This window comes from Trichosurus vulpecula, chromosome 6 (assembly GCF_011100635.1).
Source record: "Trichosurus vulpecula isolate mTriVul1 chromosome 6, mTriVul1.pri, whole genome shotgun sequence".
Lineage (NCBI taxonomy): Eukaryota > Metazoa > Chordata > Mammalia > Diprotodontia > Phalangeridae > Trichosurus > Trichosurus vulpecula.
The window spans coordinates 203,948,989-203,963,466 of NC_050578.1; the positions used below are offsets into that span (position 1 = coordinate 203,948,989).

General features: G+C 38.2%; 1 protein-coding gene across 2 annotated transcripts in view; it reads left to right on the forward strand.

Moving 5' to 3' along the window:
- TBC1D14 (TBC1 domain family member 14) overlaps window positions 1–14,478 on the forward strand; it is a 116,723-nt gene that overhangs the window by 45,639 nt on the left and 56,606 nt on the right. For both annotated transcript variants that reach the window (XM_036763057.1, XM_036763056.1), the window contains exon 3: window positions 1,989–2,109. In XM_036763057.1, coding sequence (XP_036618952.1) covers window positions 1,989–2,109 — 121 coding nt within the window. The remainder of the gene's footprint in view (window positions 1–1,988; window positions 2,110–14,478) is intronic.

A 14,478-nucleotide genomic window follows, 5' to 3' on the forward strand; every position in this document is an offset into this window, starting at 1 on the left:
AGAATTGCTTTATTAGGCATTTTTCTAATAATTAGTGATTTGGAGCATTTTTTCATAAGGCCATTCTTGGCTGTCTTCTTCAGAGAACTGACTGTTCACATCCTTTGTCCATTTATCAATTAGGGAATGGTGTAAGAGTCGATTTTAACTTATCTCACTCTTCAAGCAACCCCTCTCTCTAGCAATTGTTAAGATTCAACAATTTCCTGAATATATTTTTAATGATTTGCAGTCTTTGTTACAACTGCTTTCTCTTTTCTTTTTCTCTTTGCTACCCCAATAATTCAGGCTCTCATTACATGTCTTCTGGACAATTAGCATAGCTTTCTAACCTATCTCCCCACCTCCATGTCTTCCCTCCCTCTCTCCTCTTACTACCAGATTTAATCTTCTTTTAAAGTCTTGTTTTATTCGCATCCCTCCACTGTTCAGCTTTCCTTGGGGAAGAGAATTAACATTGCCACCATATGAAGTTCTAACTAATTTCTTGTCCACTCTGTGGAATTGGCTTGTGATAGAGAGAATAGAGTGGAAGATGAAGCTTTCTATTTGATTGTTTTTTTTTAAATGAGTTGGAAGATAATTTAAAGGGCTTCTGTGTCAGCCTCCTCATTTTACAGGTAAGGACACAGGTAGTCTGGGTCTCTGTGTCCTTACCTGTAAAATGAGGAGGCTGACACAATCTATCTATCTATATATATATATATAATATATATAATATTATAATAATATTATATATAATGTACATTATATATAATATTATTATAATATTATATATTATATTATATATAATATATAATATTATTAATATATAATATGTATTAATTATATAGCAAGTGTTTGTGTTATGTTTACAAATAAGTTTTGCATAGTACCAGATGAACACTTTAAAAACTGCTTATTGGGATTGTTTCAATCCCTATAGGATTGAAGGGAAAAAATGGAACCAGAGCAAGGAAAAAAGGAGGTGGGCCTTTTATCTTCAGTAATTTTGAAAGTCTTCCTCAAGGCTTTTCCTCTTGTTTTCAACCTAGCCAGCCTCAAACTTATTCTAAGAATCATTTGAAGTTTTAAACTGAACTCCAGCATCTTTTAACTCTTAGAAGTCAACAAGTTGGGTTACTGGGGAAAAAAAAACCCCAACAAAACAAAGCCTCAGTTCATTTTTTTGTAAATTTAAATAGAAATTGCCTGCAGCAACTATTCCGGTAAATTATTTCTGGAATATATTCAAAGAGGTTGGGAAGATGAAGTGGATGCATTTGTTTTATTTTTCCATAGAAATTGTCAAAATAGGGCCACATATTATGGTAATTTTATATCGAGAGTGGAGATAATTTGTTTGTTTATTTAGGTATTTTGGTTATTTCTTATTTCCACTGAAGAAGATCTCATTTAGAAATACCCTTAGCAGTACCTCCCTCTTGTGCTTGAAAAATTGCCAAGAAATATGCATTAATCTTGCTAGAAGTGTTACTTATGATAAATTCCAGAGACAGAATTAACTAAGTATAACATTTTCCTAGAATAAATGATAGGGTAGTATAATTAATGCCCTAGAATTAAATAATGCTTATTTTTGTTTGAATATTACTTTTCTGTGCATACAACTACATTTAATTTTATATATATTTTATTATAAACTTAATAACTATCAGCCATAAAGATCAATTTTACAAAATAAGTGTACAAATCTTACATGACTGAGTATGGTAGAGTCTTATGAGTTAATAAAAAAGGAAAAAAAAAGCCTTTTCTTTGTCCTCTTCCCAGTGCATTTGCAGTTATACTTTTAGCTTTGTTTTTTCTGTTTTGTTTTTTTTGGGGGGGGGGTTGCATTTAAGTTTAAAAATTGATTTCAATGTATAGTAGTACTTGTATAATTCTGCATAGTATGCTGTCTTTATGATGGAGGAAAGAGAGCTGTCACTTCAGTGTTCGTAGTCAGTGCCTAATAATTTCCTACTCTTTATATTTTATTTTTGTAGGAATTTGTTTGCTAGAAAGCAAAATGCAAGACTTGACCCACATGGTGATTTGGGATGGAAGCTATTTGGGAAAGTACCACTTCGAGAGAATTCTCAGAAAGATTCTAGGAAAACACAACAGGTATGTCTGCTAGACTAAAACACAAAACTGCCTGTGATGAAGACAGTGTATTTATAAAGCTCGAACAAGTAATACAGCATTGCATAAATAATTGCATGCTAAGTTCTTTAAAAAATTAAATATATGTTTAGGGTGTGGGTGGCCTTACTTTAACTTCTTTTCCATTTCTCGTTATGGAAGCTTTCTATCATGAACTTCCTCTAGATACAAGCTTCTCTGTTTGTCATTTAAAGCTGCTCACAATCTAAACTGTCTTGCTAAACTCTGGAGATTCTCTGTTCAGTCAGAACTGTGTATTTGTTATACCTAGGCCATGATACTCCATCTCCTCCTGCCTTTGTGTCAGCAATGTTCTCTGTTCTCCCCCCTGCTTCATGGAGTCTTTCTCTATTGAAAGCTCATCTCGGGTTTCCCTTACTGCATGAAGCTTTTCTTGATTCCCCCAGTTTATGCTAAATTACTTTGAAATGCTTTTGAATTACTGTTGACTTACTTGAGGGCATGTTGTGCTCTCCTCTTTCCCACCTATCATGTACGCTCTTTGAGGGCAAGGACTTTTTTGTGTTTGTACCTACAAGTGGCTAGCTCAGTGCCTTGCACATAGAAGGTGTTTAACACTAGACAGACCAGAGCTTATGAATACCTCAGACAATATAGCTGCGTCAGTTGACACTACATTTGTTTTATTCATTAAGCCAAGAAAAGAGAGTAGGATTAAGATTTTATTTCAGAGTAAAATTATATCTTTGTATGATCTGACAAGCTTGGCCCTTCTACTGTTAATGAGTGTTTGTTAAATTGTGTTGAATTTTGTTACATTGTTAAATATAATTTATTTCGCCTTTCATCAACTATTGGATGTTTAGATTATTTCTAGGTCTTTGTATTTGCAAGATATGTTGGCATATCTCCCTCTATATGTTATACACACATGTGACATACATATATGTATCACTCTCTCTCTCTCTAGCTTTTTGTCTCTCTTTCTGTCTCTCTCTGCCACATGGCACAGGCATTGTATTGGGAATCAGAGGTCCTGGGTCTGAGGCCTCACTCAGTTATTCCTTGTATAAACTTTGATAAATCTCTTTACCTACCTAGGCCTCAGTTTTGTCAGTGGTTAAAAATGAAAGGAAGGGGTTGGATTAGACAACTCCTGTGCTCCACATCTCTCATCCTGTAATCTTTTTTTCTTTCTAACACCCAGGGTTATTGAAAATAATGGGACTCTTGGGTCAAAAGCATATTTTTCTTCAGGCTTCTTAATATTGCTTGAATTATTTTCTTTCCTATTTATCCTTTTTCTTCAAGACATGAAAATGAATTTCGATCTTTAACTTAAAGGTAACACACAACTGATGAAGATAGCTAATTACGTAGTAATACAGTATTGCAGTGAAAGAAGACCATCTGGTTTGAAGTGTTAGTAAGAACAGAATGTAATTATATACCTGCATTAGTCATACAATCCTGTTCATGACCTAGTTTGTCTTGCTTTGTTTCCTCTTTTGCCTTCTATGTCTTGAGTTAGTAGGGACAGAGGAAGAAAGTTAGTTTGGTGCTTTTAAATTTCAGCGGTACAGATGCATTTTCATCTACTATGAAAGCGTAACTTAAAAGCTTAGTAAACACATGTGCTTTTCTCCTTGCATTGTTCATGCTCATTATTCACAAAACTTTGGAGCCTTTTGTACTTCCGTGGAGCAGGTGGAAACCTATAAGAATAACAATTTGAACTAATTTGGTGACATTAGTTGGTGTGAATGCCTCTTGTAGAAAGTGTAGGAGACAGGGCGAAGTCTGCTTGTTAGCACGGGACCTTTGAGCCACAACTTATCCCCTCTTTGGAGTATTTCCTCCTCTGTAGGTCAGATGGTCACAGAGGTCTTTTCCATTGCCCCCATTGCACAGTAAGAGGGAAGAGAAGAACAACTTAGTTTGTCCCAAATGGTGATTGGAAGGAATAGGGCCAGTGAGTATTAAAGCCCCTCGCCTTTTAGCATACTCATCTGAGAATGTAGATAGCAGTTTTGTTTAATGATATGGTTGGAACCAATCATCGATGTTATAAGAAATAATCTCTTTTACATTGTAACTTAAGTTATTATAGAAATTGCAAGGTCACTCAGGGCACTGGAATTTCAAGTTGAGGTACGGTCTGAGGGCTAAAGGTCAACCCCGACCCCTTGTAGTTAGTCTCAAAACTTGGGCAAGTCTCTTCTCGACCTCTTTGGGCCTCAGTTTGCTCAATGGAAAAAAGAGGGGGTTGGACTCCTGGCCCTGAGGTCCCTTCCAGCTCTAGAGCCAAGATCCTATGGTGAAGGTAGAGATCATTTAGTAAAGTAGATTTTTATTGTCTGCGCCAAGCAGATGTCATTCATGCTGCTCACTTTGAATCATGAAAAATGCTCTTTTTCACTAATTTAGTAGTCATTTACTCTTTTGTAAGACCAAGGGTATAGCTAAAAAGCAAGGACACCTTGTTTTGAATCATGTTTTGTCTAGTTTTATAAAATTAATATAGCGAATTCTTTCAGGGTAAGTAATTTTTCTGATTTTTTAGAGTAATAGTTTCAAGAATATGAAGCCCACATACTGATAATGTTAATTATGCTCTTAACATGTGCAAACAGAAGTGAACCAGATACTTAATCAGACTTTTATCATGTATAATATATGTGTGTAGTTTTCTTAGAAATATGAGAATTTTTTAGTGCATGTTTAACTGTTTGGGGAAATATTTAATATAAATGAGAAATAAGTAGAACAGATTTTTTGTGGGATCCTCTTTGAAGATTCAGTTTATCATCTTCATTATGTAATAATGGATCTATTTAAGCTAATTTAAGCTGTAAATTGGGCAGTGTCTTGATGCCTGAAGAATTGTTTTGAGATGCTATATAGTGTTTAATTGACTTAATAACTCCCTTTAAGTTTTGTAAAGTTCTTTCCTTCCAACACTACTAAATAGAAATTATAAATGTGTTTTATCAACATAACAAAGATCAGTGCCTACCATCTTCTTAAATAAAATAAATGCTGAGGAAAGAGAGGTTTTTTTCTGGCTTGATTGAGAACAGGGAGGTAACATATGATATAGTGTAAAGAGTACCACCTTTGGAATTAGAAGCCTTGAGTTCATATCCTGAAGGTGCTTATTTTAAAAAAAGTGTGACCTTGGACAAAGTCATTTAACCCCTTCAAGTATGTTACTTCAACTGTAAAAGAAGGGTTTAAATTAGATGATCTCTAAGGTATCTCTAATGTGTCATCTGTGGAGGCTTTTCAGCTGGGGAGGGCAAATATTATGCTTCTTACCTGAAGCTCACAGAATGGTGCAGGGCCACTAGCCAAGAAAGTGGTAGAGCCAGAATTTGAAATTGGGCTTTCTAAATCTGATTCCAGGGTTCTCTCCATTACTCTGCCTTACCTTCCAGTGTTAGAATAGAATTAAAGAATTTTTGAATTGGAAGGGACCCTAAAGATCATATAGGCCAACCCTTTCAGCTCCAGAAAGCTTAAGTAACAATATTTAAGGTCATTAAGTAAAAATGGAGCTAGGGCTGAACTTTAGGTCTCCTGACTCCCAAGTTGATAGATTTGAGGAGATGGCCTTTTGTGCTGTCCTTAAGGACAGAGTAAATGTTCAGGGTCTTTCCTACAAGTATCTCCAGTGTCACCTAAATACATGCTGTTAATGAAACATAACTTTTATATACATGTTGGATCTGTGACCTAGAACTGGCTGAGTTTCAGCCAAAACTTAGAACATGACTTTTTCTCAAGTTAGAGACTCCTTATATTTTCTGTGCAGTTTCTAACTGGTCATGGCCTTAGATGGCAAGCCACATCGTTGAGACTGTAATTGATATGTGTAGTCTGAAACTGAACCTCGTGGTTTTATAATGGTAACTGTATTTATGCATCTTTCTAAGAAACAAAAAGGAAGTTTTCCTTCTTTTTGTTTCCTTTTGGCAATTTACTATATTTATTTACGCCCCCCCCCTCCAAAAAAAGAAGTCTTTCCCATATTAAATGCAGTGGAATCTTTTGGGATCTGAGTGATCTAATCTAACTAAATCATTCATGACTAATGATGCGTGGACATCCTGTAGCGTTTTGTTTTGTACCTCTCTGGTCCATTTATGGTGAAAGTGTTGAGTATTAAATCTGCGGTTTTAAACTCAATGAGAGCTGACAGATTTTCATCTAAATTTTGTATCTTTTTTAGTGATTGAATTGAATTGAATTTAACCCTTCTTAGGGTCTGTTGTAACATCGGAGCCCCGATGGCAGGATAGCATAGGATTAGCATAGAGTGATAGAATTTCAGAGTAGGAAGGGAGTGTGCAAGTCCTCCCGTACAGCTCCTCCTTGAAGCAGGGGCCCCCTCCTCCAACATGTGGAGATCCTTATTCCACTTGAAGAACTCTGCTGATTTGGAATGCCCTCCTAGATTTGCTCTGATATTTAAAGCTAGGTGGCTTTCAGCCTCAATATTTTTTTTTCCATTTGGCAAAATAGGCAGGATTGTTGTGAATGTCGGAATATGTATTATAAACCTTAACATATTTAGAGATGTGAGTCGTTCTTATGGAGCTTGGTGTAGTGAAAAGAACTCTCTACTTGAGTTTAGCGCCCTGGGTTCATATCCCAGCTCCAGCCCTTAAAAGATTTGTGACCCTGAGGAAGTGATTTCACTTCAGAACCCTGGTTTCACCAACTGGGAAATGAGAGTGCACTCACGTATTTACCTCATAGAGTTTACATGAGAATAGTGCTATATAATACCTCTCCAAGCAACTTTGTACTTTTGGACACTTCTAATTGTTGGGTTTTTTCTTAACTATTATCTTTGTAATTTTAGTTAGTGTGTGCGTAATGAACACTCCATGACTGAAAAACAAATTTGAGTTTGAAATGTATTTTTCTATTTTCTTGCTTCCTTTTGTATGAGTATATTATCTAGTATAAAGTCAGACCACTAGTTGGCTGTTGGCCAGTGTTTAGTTTGAGCACATTTAAAAAGTAGTTCATATTTGTATATTATTTTGCTGTTCGCTGAGTTCTCAAAAGCCTTGCATTCAAGATAGGGTGATGGTAAATACAATAGTGATCTGTATAGAGGCCAACAACCTAAAATGAAGTCTCTTTGAAAGGGAAAAAAATAGAAATATGTAGCAAAAATAATAGATTACATGCTGTACTCATGTTTTACACAGATCAGATCTGGAGAAATGGTTTATGTTCATACCAATATAGCAGTACTCCTGTTTTACAGATGAGAAAACTGAGGTTCAGAGAGGTTGTATCTTTCTCACAACTACAATGCTAAGTAATGATGAAACTGAGATTCATAATGAGGTATTCTGATTGCCAAGTCTAGTGTTCTTTCTGTTACACCCTACTGCTAAAGTTACTCTCAAGTGTGTTCTTCTCTGATCTTAATACTCTAAGGACGGAGAAAAGAGTATTCGATTTAGCAGTTAAGAGATTGTTGGTAACCTCGGAGCATACCTTCAGTTTGCTGAATGGCAGGTTGGGAAACCAGATGACAAGTGGTTGAGAAGTGAGCGGAAAGTCAGAAGGCTATTTGGATATTGGAAAATATTAGTTGAATGTGTTTTTAAAAATAGGGAGTGGACAGCTTTTTCTAGGGGTTTGATGCTGAAAGAGAAGATATAGAGGATGGTAGCTTGAGGGCCTGATTATGGAAAGATTTTTTTTTAAGAAAGGGGGTTGTAGGTGGTAGGAAATGAACTAGTGGATAAGGAAGAGTGAAGACTGGAACAGGGGAGGCATGCGTGAGATGTGAAGGAGCAGTATCACGGGCAGAGGTGTTGGCTTTTGCGAAAGAGAAGGGTCACCTCTTCTTCAGAGACTCTACCAAGGAAAGAGAGGGTGGGGGATGATGTTGAAGGGAGGGCTTGAGGTATGGTGTGGGGGAGAAGAGGACGTTCATTATGGATGACCTCTTATTTTATCAGCACAACAGGAGACAATGTCCTCTGCTGCCAGGGAAGGGGAAGAGGTAGCCTGAATGGGCTTGAGAAGGGAGAAGTTTGCAACAGCTGTTGTGCATGGTCCAATAAAGTGTTGGTCAGGGCGGCACAATGGAAGGGTAATAGTACAGCTGGGAGGGCCCTGCTGAGATGAATTAGTTGACTGGATCGATGTGATCTTGTGATTTCTCCTGGGAGTTTTTGGCCACACGTTAGTAGGACTTGCGAAGGCACAAGATGGAGGCAACGTAGGTTTGGTGTTTGGCAAGTCCTGAGTAGGGACAGGACAAAGGAACAAGTTACAATTGAACTGGCTCACTGTAGGAAGACACTTGGAAGGTAGGAGAGAGAGACCTGTCCAGGCATGATGGACTAAGAGAGCAAAGGAGGATTGGAGCGGCTGGAGGGCCTTGTGAGGAAGAAGAAGAAGAATAAATTTAGGAGGAGTGCGTCAGAGGGAGAGGTAGGTCTAACAATAGGAAGTCCAGCAGAGGAACCTCAGTCTTTCATTGTGAGGTCAAACAGTGGAAGGGAAGGGCAGAGCAGGTTAGGCGCTCAGTAGGCACAGGGCTGAGGTGGATGGGGAACAAGGATTTGAGAATAATTGTAGCAGGGACAGTTGGTGCCTAGGCTGCTTGCCATTCCGAGTCACTAGATAGAGAGGTGAGCGGAGCATTTGTTTAGCACTTACAATGTGCTAAGCCCAAGGATGAAGAGAAGAGGGGAGTTCACTAGTACTAAATCTTCTTGGCCTTCCCTGTAAGCTATGGCACCCTGGTTCATTGGTAACAGAGGGCTGATTTTCTTACTCTCCCTGGTGGTTCAGGCTCTAAGTAGGTTCTGGATGGTAAAAGGCCCAATATCTGGAGCCCTCAATGGCGGAGATTTTAGAAGTAATCTTGTTCCAATCTCTCATAGGTGAGGAATATAAGGCAAAGAGAGCCTGAGAGACTTACTAGACCTGTGGTCAGAAAGACCTGACTTCAAATGTGGCCTCAGACATATAGTAGCTGTGTGACCTTGGGCAAGTCACTTAATCTCTGACTGCCTCAGTTTCCTTCTTGGTAAAATAGGGATAATAACAGCACCTACCTCAAAGGTTGTTAAAAGGTTCAAATGATATAATATTTGTAAAAGCTTAGCATAGTGCCTGGCACATAGGAAATGCTATGGAAATCCTTATTCCATCATTCTACTTACTCAAGATCACAAATCCTTAGTTCTGGAGTTGGAATTCTAATGCAGGGCTTTTGATTCCAAATTCATTGTTCTTCCCACTACACTGTCCCCACTCTACAGTACTGTTAAAAGGTAAGAATTAATGACTATAGATCTTGCTTTCAACAATTCTTATGAGGTGCTTACTATGTGTTAGCCCCATGCCTGGCAAAGACATAGTAAGCACTTAATCAATGCTTGTTGACTGATTGTGAATCAAAAATTTTTAGTCCCTCTTAAAGAAGGTCTTGATTTCAGTTGGCCTACAAATGGTTTGTGGTTTGTAGTGGATTCTGAATGCAAAATGGGTCAGTAGTTCAATGATCGCCAAATTTAAAAAAAGCTAATGTGATTCTAGGCAATATTAGGAGAAGGAATAGTAGCACTAAAGGTGTAGGAAGGTGACACACATTTTCAGACAAGACCATTGTGTGTAGATTTGTTTGTTTTGTTATACTTATTTATTATAAGGAAAGGATTTTTTTTTGTAGAGGGAGAAGAGAGAGTTATGTGGAGGACTGGGGCAGGGGAATACCAAAAAAAAGAAGAGTGACTGAATCATTTTTAAAAAATACAGAGGAAAACAGATGGAGCTCTGAAGGGATCACTGACAAGTAAGGTAGTGTTGAGACTACTGTGTTAAAATGGATATACTGATGACGTACGCAAAGTATCACTGGAGGCTGGGGGAGAGATGGTATTCGTGGCAGTGTCTCCTCGATTTTTACTGGGTGGGTGACTGAGTCCAGCTGAATTGGGAATGGCAGAGCTCAAGGTTTTCACTGGTGTGAAATGACTGAAGACAGTCCTATGGTGGTTGGAGCTGGTGGTGTTGGGAAGAAGAGCTTGGTGATTCAGCTCATCTAGAATCATGTTGTAGATGAGCATGATCCCACACTAGAGGACTCTTGGAGAAAGCATGTAGTTATTCATGGTGAAGCCTGCTTCTTGGTGTGCTTGGGTGTACAGCTGGAATGGAGTAGTACAGTACCATGAGAGATCAGTATCTGAAGACAGATGAAGGCTTTCTCTGTAAGTTCTGCAAAGTATTTGCAGAATTCAAATGCAAATCATAACATTTAAGGTAGCAGATTAAATGAATGAAAGACCCAGGTGATGTGTCTGTGGTGCCAGTTGGAAATAGGTGTGATTTGCCAACAAGGACAAGTTGACACAAAATAGTTCATGAACTAGCCAAGAGCTATGAGATTCCCTTCATTGAAACCTAAGATACTTTTTACATGCTGGCAAGAAAAATACTGAATGAAAAAACTCAATGGTGATGCTTATGGGATTCAAGGTCCTGTTGGTCTTTCATAAGCATTAATGTAACAAGGTAGAGTTTGAAACTTCATTGTTAGAAAAGAGGCACTTTTTGAGCTGCACTGGAGCTCACCTGGCTTACCTGGAGAAGAAATATTAATACTCCCTTCTTTAGTCTCACCTTTCCAACTCTCAGTGGTAGATTAGTGTGACCTTCTTTGTCTTTACTCAGAATAACTACCTTCTCACTTTACACTTTGACCAGAGAAATGCACACCTCTCTCTGGGTCATAATCGACAGTTCAGAAATCAGGTGCGCATAATTCAGGTTATTTTTCATTTGAATGCATCTCTTTGTACTTAAATACGTTGAGACTTATCTACAATTTTTCTGCCCCTTTCAGTTGACCAAACATTTAGTTGGTTTCCATTTGGGCATTTGTCTGGATACAAGAGTTTACTCTTGTACACTGTACTCCTGAGCCACAGTTACCTCCTCTATCCCCCTTTTAATTGCTGGCTCTGAGTTTAAAAAAAATAGATTGTTAGTGACTTGTTTTTACATTGCTTAGATTTCCCCCATGACTCTTGTTCTTCTCCCTTCCAGATAATCATTACTTAAAGACTTTGAAAAAAAAGAAAGGAAGAAGAGAACAAATCAACACAATTGATCAGTACATTGAAAAAAATCTGAGGTTATATGCAGTGCTTCCCACTCATGGTACACCCCTTCCCCCACTGCCCTGCCACAGTCTCTGCAAAAGAGTAGTAGAGGGAGTCATCTTCTCATATCTCTTCTTTGGGGCCAACTTTATTCTTCATAATTTCATAGCATTCATCTTTTTCTTTGGGTGATTGTTCTTTGTATTTACAATGATGTCATGTATATTGTTTTGCTGCCTCTGACTTTGCATCAGTTCACGTAAGTCCATGCTTCTCTGTATTTGTCATGTTTATTAGTGATTCATTTCAGTAATATTCCATTAAATTCAAATACCACAATTTTGTTTTTTCCCAACTGATGGGCATTTACTTTGTTTCCAGTTCTTTACTGCCACTAAAAGTGCTACTATACATATTTTCACGTATATGCAGCCTTTCCTTTTGTTAGTGATGTCCTTGGGTCAAACTTTATTCGCATAATTCCAAATTACTTTCTACAGTGGTTATACAAATTCTGTATTTTAACCTGGAGTAATTAAATGCAGAGAGACAGTGTATTGTGGGCAAAATCACCAGTCTCATTTCTTCTTTCTCCCTAGTTGTATGACTTGAGTTAGGTTTTAGAATGTTAGCTGAAATGGGCTTTGAATATCAGTCATGCTTTTGAATACTAGACCCGAAAGAGACCTCAGAGGTCTTCTAGTTCACCTGCATCTTGAATAGTATATCCCCAACAAATGATCATTCTTTGCTTAAAAAGAGATTGTACCTCCTCAGTCTAAGTGCCTTATTTGTAGATGAGAAAATCCAGGCCTGGAGAGATTAGATGTTCAATCAAAGAGGGTTAATAAAGATATTAATCCAATGACAGTAAGAAAATGAGCAGTCACTATGAATGAGTATACCACAAGGCTGGATAGTATTTTTGCTGTGGAAAAATTAAAGATCTCTCTGTTGTTATTTTCCTGTTGGTTGCATGAGCATCCTTGTATCTAGTCCCAGGGTGAGGTGAATTTTCCTAGGTAGCTACGTTTGCTTTCCAGAAAATTGTCCAAGGTGGAAGCCCTAAGTTTCTGGGAGCCACATCTAGTGTTTTAGTACAAAATTGAAGCCATTCTAACCAAAATGTGGCTCTATTTCAGTAATTGTACTTTGCCTCAGTATAGTGACAATGAAGCTTTGTGAACAGTAGGGTCTGAAAACAAACTCCAGAGTGTGCTACTTCATCTTAAAGCAGGGCACAGGGTTATTGTGTTTTCCAGCATCGTTCTTCTGATTTATTACTGAGACTCAGCTCTGACATTTTTAATCATTAAGGAAAATTCCACTAATCACGTGGACATTTGTGTCATGACATTCTAAAGGTGACAACTCATCCTCAGGATGTGTCCTCCTCCTTTGTTCCCGGCTTGTCATGTTAAGGCATAACAGAAGAAAATAGAGAGAACTGATTGGATGTGTTGCCTCTGCAGATGATTAATGTGACTGCTATAGCTTGCCTGCTTTCTCCAGGCTGGAGAGCACATTCGGTTGCATGCAGACCGCTCTGATTCTGGGAGGAGAGTAGAGATCAGGGGCGGGAGGCCCGGCAGCCCAGACCTGGAGGGCTGGGGCTCGCCATTGCGTGAGTGAGTGCAGCTGGCCTGGTGAGGATGGTGTCCGGGTGAGCGCCTGACGTGATGCGGGGGGCCATGGAGGTACAGCCCCAGGGTTGCTGAGGACCCACAGCTTTCATGGTGAGCAGAGCTGCCAGCACGATGCCTCCAGCGTGGGTGTGCACAGGCTCCTGCCCAGGGCCACCTGCATGGGACATCGTCATCCATGCCCATTTGCTTACCTTGGAGACTGGCTGCAGAGTCCTTTGTGCAGAGCCAGAGGACATTTTCTCTTTGTACCCAGCTGGGCTATTCACTGATCTTTCTGCTACGGTGTGGAAGTATTCCGTGTGATCAGAAAGTGGGGGCTGTTTGATCAGAACTTTTGTTTTATACATCCTAAATAGAGTCTGGTTTCTGTTGACCCAGACTTACAGTTTCCACCTCCACCATAAAATATAAATTTTTTTAGAGACTTGGTACATTTTGCCATGCGCCTCCCCATAGCTCTGGTGACATTATTTAAAACCTAAGTTAAAGCTTGCATGTGTAGAGAATTGACAAAATGTGTTTGTTTTTCTATGAATTATTTGATTTTAAAACTAAGGGGCAGAGACTATTATTGGTACATTGAGTTTCATCTATAGAAATATTTTTCATGTTACTTTAAAATTTTAAATATTTCCATTCATAATTGGGTCATACATGTAATTATGGAGTGTGTCATAAGGCTTATATATCATTTGCATCATACAGACAGAACTAGCTTTATTAGTTGTATGTTGAATCGTTGAAGCCTTTGTGCTATTCTTGTATTTTTCCTTTTTGTTTTAGGCAAGATAAAGTATCTGGCTGACTTGTCATGGAAACCCAGGATTTATTTAAAAAATTAAAACAGTGTGAAAATATTTGATGCAGTGAGTGACCTGCGGTGTCCAAAGTTTAGCATATGCCTGTGTTCTTAAATAGTGTACTCTTTGTTTTGCCCAAGATTGCTCCTTGAGAGTGGGAATTGTTTCATTCTTTATATTTGGATCCTCAGTGCCTAGCACAATGCCTGGCACATAGTAGGCATTTTTAATGAATGCTTGTTGGTTTGATTGTATCTTAGACTAAAAAAGAATTTCATGAAAATTACTCCAAAACTCTCTTTCCTTTTCTCTTCCCCTCCAATTTTTTCCAGCCTAGTGAATACTCATTTGGAAATATTCATTGGTATATAAACACTGGCTGTTTATAGTCATATGAACATGCTAAAAAAAATTCTTGCAGCTTGAGCTACTTAACATTGAGCCACTCCCATGTTCTGGTGCTTGTTGCTTATTGTAAAATGAAGCCTCGGTAGTAATTCCAGTTGGCTTTTGAAGTGAAGTCATTCATTAGGGTTCTGTGGACTTTTTCGGCCAATAAAATGGAGAGAAAGAATACTGTGGATTCTGAAACCGCTTTTACCAGATAAATGTGATTTTTTAAAGATAAATGACAGAATGTTGAACTAGAAAGTGGGTTCTATTGAAGTAAAACATTCTGAAAAAATAATTCTTTAATATCAGATGACAAAAACTTCCCTCCTTCAGCATTGTAGCTCCAGGGTCAATGACTTTTTTCCAACTAAATCTTTTAATAGG